The 12,396-nt window shown below is 48.9% G+C and overlaps 1 protein-coding gene across 1 annotated transcript; it reads right to left on the bottom strand.

Annotated features, from left to right (window-relative positions):
• Positions 1-4,551: 4,551 nt before the first annotated feature.
• On the bottom strand, positions 4,552-9,836 carry LOC139229671 (nuclear factor 7, ovary-like). Its single transcript, XM_070861187.1, has 6 exons — positions 8,846-9,836; positions 8,660-8,755; positions 8,333-8,566; positions 6,605-6,627; positions 6,403-6,518; positions 4,552-5,190 (listed from the first exon to the last, which is right to left on the bottom strand). Exons 1-6 carry the CDS (start codon positions 9,254-9,256, stop codon positions 4,640-4,642), a joined length of 1,431 nt encoding a protein of 476 aa, XP_070717288.1. The 5' UTR covers positions 9,257-9,836; the 3' UTR covers positions 4,552-4,639.
• Positions 9,837-12,396: the final 2,560 nt, after the last annotated feature.

Consider the following 12,396-nt stretch of genomic DNA (forward strand, 5'->3'; position numbering starts at 1 on the left):
AAGTTCCGAGCGCGAGCCTCTTTCAACCGGAATCATGGCCGCAAACCCCGCCTCCCAGCGGCGCTAATTGGTCAGTGGCGGCCTGTTAGGAGCTCTCGTGGAAGCGGATTGGCCGGCGTGCCTCTCACTCAGAGTGAAGGAGGCGGGTTTCCGGGGCGGGGCACTGCTGCGGTAAGCGGATTGGCCGGCGTGCCTGTCACTCAGAGTGAGGGAGGCGGGTTTCCGGGGCGGGCCCGGGCCTCAGTCGGACTCGGAGCTCGGGCAGTGTGTTTGGGCCGAGCGCCAGTGACGCCGCGCTGGGCCCTTGTCTCGGAGAGTTGGAGCCGGTGGGAGCGGCTCACGGCGGCCGCCGCCTGCTTTTATACTCGGGGCGGGGTTTATTTCACACTTTGGATTCTTCTTGTTATTATTCACTCGGGGGGAGCCGGGGCGTCATGGCAACGGGTTTGGTGAGCGAGCTGGACAGTCGCCTCTTCCCCGGGAACCTGCTGAGCGGTGGCGGGGGTAAGGGGGTTGCGGAAGAGGGTGACTGGGGGGTGGGAGGGTCAGGAGGATGAGGGGGGGTCACCATGTCTCTATTGTCAGCACCTAGAATCATAGACACACACAGCACAGGAGGGGGCTATTCGGCCCATTGTGCCTGTGCTGGCTCTTTGAAAGAGCTGTCCCATTAGTCTCACTCCCTGCTCTTTCCCCAGGGCCCTGTGAATGTCTCCTACTCAACTATTTATCCAAATCCCTTTTGCAAGTTATTATTGAATCTGCTTTCACCGCCCTTTCAGGCAGGGCAGTCCTGTCATTTAGCCCTTCCTGCTCCTCCAGTAACTTTTGTCATTTATCTTCAATGTGCACAGACCTATCTCATCATCATTACCACACTCATCACCACCCACCTCCCGACAGCCAGAATCTCCCTGCATCCCACCAACTGCATCTTTGTCCTAACCATGTTCTCTGGCTTCTGAACTGCTTCTTCCTCCATGACTTGTTCTTCTGTATTACGAGTTAGTGCTTGATCTAATTGAATGCTGGAACAGGCTCGAGGGTCTGAATGGCCGACTCCTGTTCCTATGTTCCTATATCTCTCTACATTGTGTCTTTACAAGCATTCTTCCTGCCGTCACTGTATTCTCTATTATCTTATGTCCTCAGTTTCCTCCAGCACTTATTTCTGTTTCTTGCTACCCCTGTACCTGTTGCAAAAATTCCTGTCACAGGTTCCCAGTGACTCGCCCTCAATATTGAGTACGAGCCCATCCACTTCACTAAACTCTGACTCAATTAGTCCAATACTATCCATTGGTCTTTACTAATTAGCTTTCCAATCGTTTCCTTTGATTAGTTCCCTTCCGCTCCTCTGAAAGACCCAGACATTTTCCTTCAGGTTTTGGGCAGCTGAGATCAGCGAGTTGCTCCACACTTTACTATTGACTCTCGAGCTCTTTCATGCTGCAAAGTCGAGCCTTGTTTAGTCTGTTTGAGCACTGCCAGCGGTCTGCTGTGCGTTAACATTTGTGTTTCTGTCTATTTCAGGAGAGTCCTCCAAAAATAACTGAACAACATTATACAGTAGCATATTGAAGAGCTGGTTTTATTTTCTATTTAATATTTCATATTTACATTATTAGTGAAGACAACCATCAGCCAAACATAGTGGAAGGCAGCCTGTCTCTGAACACAAAGGGCCCACTCAGTATAGTGTGGAGGCATGTAATGGACATTGTCAACCCTGGTACTGAGGGCCTTTCCTGTTTCTTACTTAACCAGTAAAACCCTCAATAAGGGGTACATCTTAAGAATACCAGATACAAGTACAAGAATGGAAATATTATCCATACCCAGTTCAAATACGAAAATAAATGAAATGGCAGCACGCAATGTGTGATTCATGATTAATAATGCAACAATCAAATAATAATAGACTATTTTAGAAGCAATCAGCCATTATAATTCATTCATTATCAAACCAAAACAGTGATTTAAATCATTAACCTGTTACAGTAGGTTCTTTCAATGTTTAAAAGTGGAGAATTAATGCACGAGAATATTCACAACTGATTAGGTCAAATGACTTTCAATTACCTCCTGACTCCCCAAAACCCGTTCTCCATATAAAAAGCACAAGTCAGGAGTGTGATGGAATACTCTCCACTTTCCTGGGTGAGTGCAATTCCAATTAAATTCAAGAAGATTGACACCATCCAGGACAAAGCAGCCCGCTTGATTGGCACCCACCCACCACCTTAAACATTCACTCTCTCCACCACCGTCGCACTGTGGCTGCAGTGTGTACCCTCTACACGTTGCACTGCAGCAACTCCCAAACCCATGAACTCTACCACCTGGAGGGACAAGGGCAGCAGGCACATGGGAACACCCTCAGCTACAAGTTCCCCTCCAAGTTATACACCATCCTCACTTGGAAATATATCGGCTGTTCCTTCATTGTCGCTGGGTCAAAATCCTGGAACTCCCTCCCTAACAGCACTGTGGGAGCACCTTCACCTCACAGACTGCAGCAGTTCAAAAAGGCGGCTCACCACCCCCTTCTCAAGGGCAATGAGGGATGGGCAATAAATGCTGGCCTTGCACCATCACATCCCAGGAATGAATGAACAAAATACAGAAGAGACTTTCAACATGGAATTTTTGCACTTCTCTGAAAAAAGATTAAGTAACGGCCTTGAAGGGAATGGAACACGGGGAAGGTTGAAAATATTTGTGAACAAAATGAAGTAAATCTGAAATATAATGGTTAAGTGATGTCAGGAATGTTCTTTTAAATCTGTAGATTTTAGAAAGAAGCAGAGACAGAACAAAATAAAAGAAACTTTGCGGGATTTCTGAGTGGCCTCCAGCGGGTGTTTGAAGAGCAGCGGGTGTCTGAAGAGCAGCTGGTTCGGCCGCTCAACGCGCCTTCACTCCGCCCATTTGTATCTCAGGATTGCAATCAGGGTCCTCTACGTCATGGGACCCCGGTTTGACGAGGTTTCCCCCCTGAAACAGGCGGGCGTTCCCGCTGCCCATCTCAGGACCCCACCCAAGGTGGCGATGGCTGAAGCACCAGCGTAAACTTTAGTGCCATTTCCAGGCGACTATCACTCCGGTTACACCAGGTGGGGGCTCTTAAAATTGGCCCCGTTAGTTCAGGATAGGAGCAGGAGGAGTCCATTCAGCCCCTGGAGCCTGTCCCGCCATTCAATGAGATCATGGCTGAGCTGTGCCCTAACTCCATATATCTGCCTTTGGCCCATATCCCTTAATACCTTTGGTTAACGAAAATCTATCAACCTCAGGTTTAAAATTAACAATTGATCCAGCATCAATTGCGGTATGCAGAAGAAAATTCCAAACTTCTCCCACTCTTTGTGTGTCGAAGTATTTTCTAACTTCACTCCTGAAAGGCCTGACTATAATTTTTAGACCATGTCCCGAGTGCTAGACTCCCCAAGCAGCGGAAATACTTGCTCTCAGTTCCCCTTAATATCTTGAAAACTTCGATCAAATCACGTCTGAAACTTCTAAATTCCAGGGATGGGTAAAATAAGGATCCAGAGCAAGGTGCAAATGAAAAAAAATGCGTTTAGTCCATGACTCTGGGACGTAATTATTCCCCAAATCGCTTAAAACAAATACACGCCGCTTCTATTGTGCAGTTTAATAACAGGCTTGGCAGCAGAGGTGTTGCTGATTGATCTCAAACACCGCCATGTAGCGCCACCTTCTGCCTGTGGAGCAACATTACAGGCAGGAAGGTCACCGGGTTCCTGCAGTTCACAGCTCATTCCACCCAGTGAGTTCCGCTCCACAATTCAGCATCCATTTGTTTCTTCACCCCCCCCCCCCGCTCTCTCCCCCTCCCCCGCCCCCCGGCTCTCTCCCCCTCCCCCACCGGCTCTCCCCCCCCCCCGCTCTCTCTCCCCACCCACCCCGCTCTCTCTCCCCCCCCCCCCGCTCTCTCTTCCCCCATCCCGTACTCTCTCCCCCTCCCCCTTCCCCTCCCCCCCCGGCTCTCTCCCCCCCCCCCCCCGCTCTCTCTCCCCCCCCCCCCGCTCTCTATCCCCCTCCCCCTCCCCCCCCGGCTCTCCCCCCCCCCCCGCTCTCTCTCCCCACCCCCCGCCGCTCTCTCCCCCCCCCGCCCCGCCGCTCTCTCCCCCCCCCCCCGCCGCTCTCTCCCCCCCCCCCGCCGCTCTCTCCCCCCCCCCCGCCGCTCTCTCCCCCCCCCCCGCCGCTCTCTCCCCCCCCCCCCCCCCGCTGTGACTGAGACCGACGCCCATCAGTTTGCAGGAGGCAGGGTGAAATTATGGGATGGGCCTTCCACCGGTCCGCGAGAGGTGGGCGCCGGAGGGACTGGAGAGCATCATCACCCCCGGCAACCACATTTTAATTTGATTTTATATGTTTTAAAGTTTAATTTGTTTTTATTGCTGGGTTTTAGTGTCCCCCTCCCCTTTTATAGGGGGCACTTGTAAATTATATGGTTTTAATGCCCCCCAAAAAAATCACAAAAAAACCCCCAAAAAACAAAAAATAAATAAAGAGGGCAGTTAAAAGTGTCTGCAGTGTCCCCCAGATCGGGGGGCACTCGATCTAATGTTTATTTTGTCCCCCCGCCCAAAAGAGTTATGGGATGGGCCTGTTAGTGACCTTTAACCCCACAGATTGTTAGCGGGGCGGAGTTTATTCTGTGGAAGCTCCGTCCCGGACTGAAGAGGGGAAAGATTCTCTCAGTGAAAGTCTGGGTGAAAGTGTGGAGATGGGACATGTTGTCCGCATTGTAAAATGACACCTGTCCGCCCTCATAGTCCAGGTACACCCCGATCTTCCGGGGCTCCACACTCGGGGTGAGGGGGGTCTGTGAGGGGGAGGTGAGGGCAAAATAGTCACCTCCGGGATACAGCCACACAATCCAGTATCCGGTCTCTGGGCTCGGGGTGATTGCCCCTTTCCTCCCGGCAGACTCTCGGGTCACTCCGATCTCCCACCAAGTCTTGTCCCCCACCTCCACCTCCCAGTAGTGTCTCCCTGATGTGAATCCCTCCGATCCCAGGACACAGGACCAGCGATCAAACCTCTCCGGGGTGTCAGGGAGCGGCTGCTGTTTGTCTCCGAGTCTCACACGGGTCCGGTCCTCAGACAGGATGAGCCGGGGATTCGCTGTGTTCGGATCCAGAGTCAGAGAGGCTGGAGCTGGGGGAAAGTTAAAGTAACACAGTCAGTGATTTAGTTTCTTGCTGTGATTTATTCAAACACTTTCCTGTTTAAAGAGCCCACTCGGGCTCTGGGTTGTGATCCTGGAATCTGCTGCCGCTCCAGGGTTTACGCCCCGGGGGTCGATTTACGTCGATTTCGGGCCAGAATCAGCGCAGTCAGTGCCCAGAGATAAAGACCCGAAAACCACTGGAGACAGCGGGGGATGGAGAGAGAGAGTGGGCGGGGCGCGGAAGAGAGCGGGGAGGCGGGTGAGTGCGGTTTCAGCAGCTGTTTCCAAAGGCCACAAGGAAAGTAGTGTTGTGAATAAAATATTTCACAGGTAAGACAAAGTCCAGTATAAGGAATGCGATGGAAATAAACACACTGCAATTACATCTGAAGGAGAAACTTACATTTCTAATGTTCCTGACAAATGCCTCAAAGCACTTCCCACAATGTATTACTTCCCATACCCTCCGCATAAAGTATTTGGGAGTGATTTACGTCTCACAATCGCCCGGATTTACACCGTAAACGGAGCAGTAACGAGACAAAAACCACCCGCAGTGCTTCCCACCTGGTTCCCACCAAGGCCCGCCGGGAAATTATACCGCAGCCGCGAAATAGGAATCCAGCGCTCCCGCACTAAACATGGGGGAAGCCTCATTAGTTTATGCAAACCGGATCCCATAATGTACATGTAACCCCAATGCAATCTTGGTCTTCCATTGGACGGTGCGTGAGCTGTGCAAGTCCCACCCAGTGGAACAGTCTGTAGAATGGCCCAACCTGTGGTCCTTAAAGGGACCGCTGGAACCCTCACAGGGAATGATGCAAGGAGTTAGCTCCGTCCGGTGTCCTGGACAATATTTATCCATCAACCAACATCATGAAAACAGGTTATCTGGTCATTATCACGTTGCTCCCCCCGGATATATTTTCCCGCCATTCTCTGAGTTTGAGACTGTCGCTACTTTGTTGTAGACTCTGTGACTGTGTTAAACCTCTGGATGTTTATCTTCTCTCTGCGGTTTAGGATCTTGAATACTTCAGTAAGATCACCCCAAGCCCTCCCTTATCCAGTGCAAAGACTCCTGATTTCCAGACTAGACACAGACATCAGTGATCATTTAATCCGGGGTCTGGGAGCCGGTTTAGGCCCTTCTCATCTGGATTTAATGATCATGAAAAGGAATATAGGAGATTTACCGGGGTTAATGGCGTCTATCATTTCTCTCCACGCTGTGTACTGTAAAGGGCCGTTGAACTTTCCGATAGACAGGGCGCCATCTGCTACTGACAGCACGGGATAGTCCTCACTAAGCCTGTAAATATTACACAGTTAATGTTATAAATTGACCATAAACATTTCACCAAACGGTGCAGAGATTCTGTAAAGAGCATGTCCTACCTCCTCTTCTGACAAGCTTCCTCCTAAAATAAATAAAACACAAACAGTGAGGACAGTAAAAGACTTCAGGAGGACACAGACAGGCTGGTGAAATGAGCAGACACAGGACGGATACAATTTAACACAGAGAAGTGTGAAGTGAGGCATTTTGGAAGGAAGAATGAGGAGAGACATTGTAAACTAAATGGTATAATTTTAAATGAGGTGGAGGAACAGAGAGACCTGGGGATCACATTCACAAATCTTGGAGAAGTGAGTAAGAATTTTTTGACCAATGACTTGTGATGATCTGGAATGCACTGACTGACAGGGTGTAGGAAGCAGATTTAACAGTAATTGTCAAAAGTGAATTGGAAATAAACTTGAAAGGAAAAAAAAATGCAGGGCTATGGGGAAAGAGCAGGGGGAGTGGGACTATTGGGATATCTCTCAAAGAGACAGCACAGTCACAGTGGGCCTTTTGTGGTGTAGATTCTATGGTTGTAAGTAGTTGAACATTCTGATTTGTGTGTCAGATACTGTAACTCAATATTCATACATCCTCCAGGAACGGCATTAAAGATGGTGGAGATAGAAACAGATTTGGGCATTCTAGTGCATACATCCTTAAAGGTACATGAGCAGTGCCATGCAGGAATAGTTAGAGAAAATGTGGTATTGGAGTGTATCCATAGGACAATTGAGTATAAGACGAGGCATACTGTTTTGTCCTTGTACAAGACCTTAGTCAGGCCGTACTTGTAATACTATGTCCAGTTTTGGTCTCCTTACATGGTGGTTAATATTGAGGCTCTGGACTGGGTGCAGAAGTGGGTTACTGGACTAATTCCAAATCTAAGTTACCTTAGTTATCAAGATAGGTTAAATGAGTTGGGACTCTTTACCTTGGAGCAGTATAGACTTAAGGGGGATATGATTGAGGTTTATGATAATGAATGGAATCGACAGTGTTCCAGCTGACCGTTTATTTCAATGGGCTAGGCAGGACCAGGGGGACAAAGTTAAGTTCTATAAGGCTAGATCTAGGTTAGATGTCAGGAGGTGGTTCTTTACACAGAGAATAGTAGACCTCTGAAACAAGCTGCCCTCTCATGTGGTGGATGCAGACTCACTGAATTCCTTCGAGCAAACGCTGGATTTGTTTCTGGCTGCGGCGGAGATTAACTCGAACAGAAGGTAGGTATTACAGGGAGTTTAATGGCCAGAGTGATGATCTGGACTAGTTTCGATTGCCTCGATGGGTCAGAGAGGAATTTCGCAGATTTTTCCCCCTAATTGGCCCGGGTTTTTTTAATCTGTTTTTGCCTCTCCCAGAAGATCACATGGTTTCGGGGAGGGTGGACTGGATATGTTGTGATACACAAGGTATCGGAACCTGGGACAGGCCCAGATGGTCTTTACCTGTCCGTCATTGTTCATATGTTCGTATCAGTGCCGCTCACAGACACAGTGACTGTCAAACCCACAGTGACTGTCACACCCACAGTGCCACACACACCCACACACAACAACTTATTCCCGGGAGGTGGCAGGTATTCCCGGGAATGTGCGGACACAGTGGGAGCCGATTAGTTCAGTGACAACAACAGAACCGGCCGGGAATAGACAAAATAATCGGTTTAAATCAGTTTCGAATTTTTCAGCAAATGCTGCATTTATTTCAGTTGTCATCGGTTATTTTGTGACTGTGTGAAGTTTCACTGAACTGACCCACAATATAATCCTCACCTTCAGAAATATCAGTCCGTCTTTTTGCTCCATCTGTTTCTGTAACTTTGAGAGCTCCTCCTGAATAGAATTTAAATTCTCTTGAATTTCTCGAAGGTTTTTCTCCATTTTTTCTACAATCTTCCCCTCTTGTTCCCTGAGATCTCGGATTAAACGCTGCTCTTTCTCAGTGAGAATCTGGTGCATTTTAGTGAACTCGGATGTGATGCGGGTCTGCAGACTGCTCGACTGTTCCTACCAAATGAAATGTGAAACATAATTAATGTACCGCGATAGAGGGAACAAAACTAACCGAGATCCCAGAAAATCAGCTCAGGGAGACCTTACCCTAACTCCGGAAATCTGCTGTTTCTGTTTTAATTCCGTTTCTAGAGCCGCCGATTTCTTCTCTGTGAGAGAATCTAAGGAAGATTTCAGCCGATCCTGGGATTGGGAGAGAAAATCACAGAATTAAAGTGTTAGACCATGAAAATGTGATAAAATAATCAGGTGATCCAATCTGTTCCCTTTTACCTTGTAGATTCCAACAGCTTCTTTAATGGGCATGAACTTATGCGATTTGTGTTCCCGCGCGACTGCACAAATCATACAGAGCAGTTTCTTGTCAGTTTCACAAAACAGCTTCAGTTCTTCCTGATGTTCCTCACAGTGAAGTTTACTTTCCTTCTCTTTCTGAGTTAGGTTTAATTTTCGAGCTTTCTCGGCCAGATTCGCTAAGGCCCGATTTATCCTGAGGTTTATTTCCGGAAACTCCTCTCTACATTCCGGGCAGGAGTTTGTCTCCTTCTTTTCCCAACACTGTGTGATACAGGAGCGGCAGAAGTTGTGCCCACACTCCAGTAAAACCGGATCGGTGAAGAAATCCAGACAAATGGGACAATTTAATTCCTCAGCAAAACTCTGGGCCCGCTGATTAGAAGCCATGATTGAGTTTCAGCACTTCCTGGTTCAATCCGCTTTCAGTTTCGATGTTGTTTCCTTGAATTCAGTTCAGCGATTTCCTGATGAATTCACTGCAATATTCGGGGAACTATTATTATACACTTGTGTATGTCCCGTCGACTTTTACACAGGGAGACAAAACCTAGAGCAGTTTGAAGGACTAACAGGGTTAGAGAGCCGAGGGGAATAATTGAGCCCTGTCCGGGAGGGTAACGGTCCCTGGGGTGTTGGCAGTGTGAGGAGGGAGAGAGAGGGAGGGAGGAGGCGGGGATGGGCGGGGATCCAGATTCCAGTGCACTTTGCTCCAGACCGAACTCACTGCCGACCACAAACCCTCTGGTGACACACGGTGTGAGATCGAGATTGATAAACTGAATTGTGTTAATGATTGCAGCCGCTCATCCGAAAGCACAAAGTGCCCTGAATGTCAGGAAGTGATATCCGGTGACAGGTACACAGAAGACCCCAGGACGTCCCAAAGCGCTTTAAAGTGCTCGAAGTACTTTTGAAGAAATGTCGGCACTGTTGTATTTGAACACTGCAAGTGCTGCCCTCCCAGTCCCTGAGACACTGTCTGATCGCAAGTCTTTCAGTGTTACACGGTGCACCGCTGCCACCTGCTGGCAGGATATCAGTGCTGCAGGAAAGATTTCCCCATTAAAATGGCCCGAGAAGTGGCGACTGTCTCTGAAGGTTCACAGGCACGATGGGCCGAATGGCCTCCTTCTGTGCTGTATCACATTCTGATTCTTATGTATTCTTATACTTGGATCTATCAAGTGTATTTCCAATTCGCTTTTGACAATTACTGTTAAATCTGCTTCCTCAACCCTGTCAGTCAGTGCATTCCAGATCATCACAAGCCATTGATAATAAAATCCCTACTCACTTCTCCAAGATTTGTGAAAGTCTTTTACTGTCCTCACTGTTTGTGTTTTATTTATTTCAGGAGGAAGCTTGTCGGAAGAGGAAGTAGGACATGCTCTTTACAGAATCTCTGCACAGTTTGGTGAAGTGTTTATGGTCAATTTATAACATTAACTGTGTAATATTTACAGGCTTAGTGAGGACTATCCCGTGCTGTCAGTAGCAGATGGCGCCCTGTCTATCGGAAAGTTCAACGGCCCTTTACAGTACACAACGTGGAGAGACATGATAGACGCCATTAACCCCGGTAAATCTCCTATATTCCTTTTCATGATCATTAAATCCAGATGAGAAGGGCCTAAACCGGCTCCCAGACCCCGGATTAAATGATCACTGATGTCTGTGTCTAGTCTGGAAGTCAGGAGTCTTTGCACTGGATAAGGGAGGGCTTGGGGTGAGCTTACTGAAGTATTCAAGATCCTAAACCGCAGAGAGAAGATAAACATCCAGAGGTTTAACACAGTCACAGAGTCGACAACAAAGTAGCGACAGTCTCAAACTCAGAGAATGACAGGAAAATATATCCGGGGGGGAGGAGGTAGGATGGTGGGGGTTGTGGGGCGAAGGGGCAAAGCCGAGGAGCAGCCAGCAGCGGGCAGGACAATTCATGCACCTCCCGGCCACAGAGAAACTGTTACACAGAGAATAAATAGAAAGAACGTGTTTTTATATCCGACCTTCACGACCTCAGGACGTCCCAAAGCTCTTTACAGACAATGAAGAGTTTTTAAAGTGTAGTCACTGTTGTAATGTAGGAAACGCCACAACCAGTTTATGCACAGCAAGCTCCCACAAGCAGCAACGTGATAATGACCAGATAACCTGTTTTCATGATGTTGGTTGATGGATAAATATTGTCCAGGACACCGGAGGGAACTAACTCCTTGCATCATTCCCTGTGAGGGTTCCAGCGGTCCCTTTAAGGACCACAGGTTGGGCCATTCTACAGACTGTTCCACTGGGTGGGACTTGCACAGCTCACGCACCGTCCAATGGAAGATCAAGATTGCACTGGGGTCCCACGTACATTCTGGGATCCGGTTTGTATAAACTAATGAGGCTTCCCCCATGTTTAGCGCGGGAGCGCTGGATTCCTATTTTGCGGATGCGGCATAATTTCCCGGCGTGCCTTGGTGGGAACCAGGTGGGAAGCACTGCGGGTGGTTTTTGTCTCGTTACTGCTCCGTTTACGGTGTAAATCCGGGCGATTGTGAGACGTAAATCACTCCCAAATACTTTTTGCGGAGTGTATGTGAAGTAATACATTGTGGGAAGTGCTTTGAGGCATTTGTCAGGAACATTAGAAATGTAAGTTTCTCCTTCAGATGTAATTGCAGTGTGTTTATTTCCATCGCATTCCTTATACTGGACTCTGTCTTACCTGTGAAATATTTTATTTACAACACTACTTTCCTTGTGGCCTTTGGAAACAGCTGCTTAAACCCCAGTCACCCCCCCCCCCCCCCCCCCACCATCTCTCTCTGCCCACCCCCACCCTGCTGTCTCCAGTGGTTTCCGGGTCTTTATCTCTGGGCACTGACTGCGCTGAGTCGGGCCCGAAATCGACCCTCGGGACGTAAAGCCTGGAGCGGCAGCAGATTCCAGGATCACAACCCAGAGCCCGAGTGGGCTCTTTAAACAGGAAAGTGTTTGAATAAATCACAGCAAGAAACTAAATCACTGACTGTGTTACTTTAACTTTCCCCCAGCTCCAGCCTCTCTGACTCTGGATCCGAACACAGCCCATCCCCGGCTCATCCTGTCTGAGGGTCGGACCAGTGTGAGACTCGGAGACAGACTACAGCCGCTCCCTGACACCCCGGAGAGGTTTGATCGCTGGTCCTGTGTCCTGGGATCGGAGGGATACACATCAGGGAGACACTACTGGGAGGTGGAGGTGGGGGACAAGACTGAGTGGCGTCTGGGAGTGACCCGAGAGTGTGCCGGGAGGAAAGGGGCAATCACCCCGAGCCCAGAGACCGTATACTGGATTGTGGGGCTGTATCGCGGAAGTGACTATTTTGCCCGCACCTCCCCCTCACAGACCCCCCTCACCCCGAGTGTGAAGCCCCGGAAGATCGGGGTGTACCTGGACTATGAGGGCGGACAGGTGTCATTTTACAATGCGGACAACATGTCCCATCTCCACACTTTCACCCAGACTTTCACTGAGAGAATCTTTCCCTTCTTCAATC

This window comes from Pristiophorus japonicus, chromosome 19, assembly GCF_044704955.1.
Source record: "Pristiophorus japonicus isolate sPriJap1 chromosome 19, sPriJap1.hap1, whole genome shotgun sequence".
NCBI classification, from domain to species: Eukaryota; Metazoa; Chordata; class Chondrichthyes; family Pristiophoridae; genus Pristiophorus; species Pristiophorus japonicus.

Bases quoted from the DNA above. Each gene is read 5' to 3' on its own strand.
- LOC139229671 (XM_070861187.1), bottom strand. From the start codon at position 9,256: ATGGCTTCTAATCAGCGGGCCCAGAGTTTTGCTGAGGAATTAAATTGT. The intron at 6,628-8,332 runs GTGAGGATTATA...TATTTATTTTAG, and splicing joins ACGGACTGATATTTCTGAAG to GAGGAAGCTTGTCAGAAGAG. The intron at 5,191-6,402 runs GTAAATCTCCTA...ACTTTCCCCCAG, and splicing joins GATAGACGCCATTAACCCCG to CTCCAGCCTCTCTGACTCTG.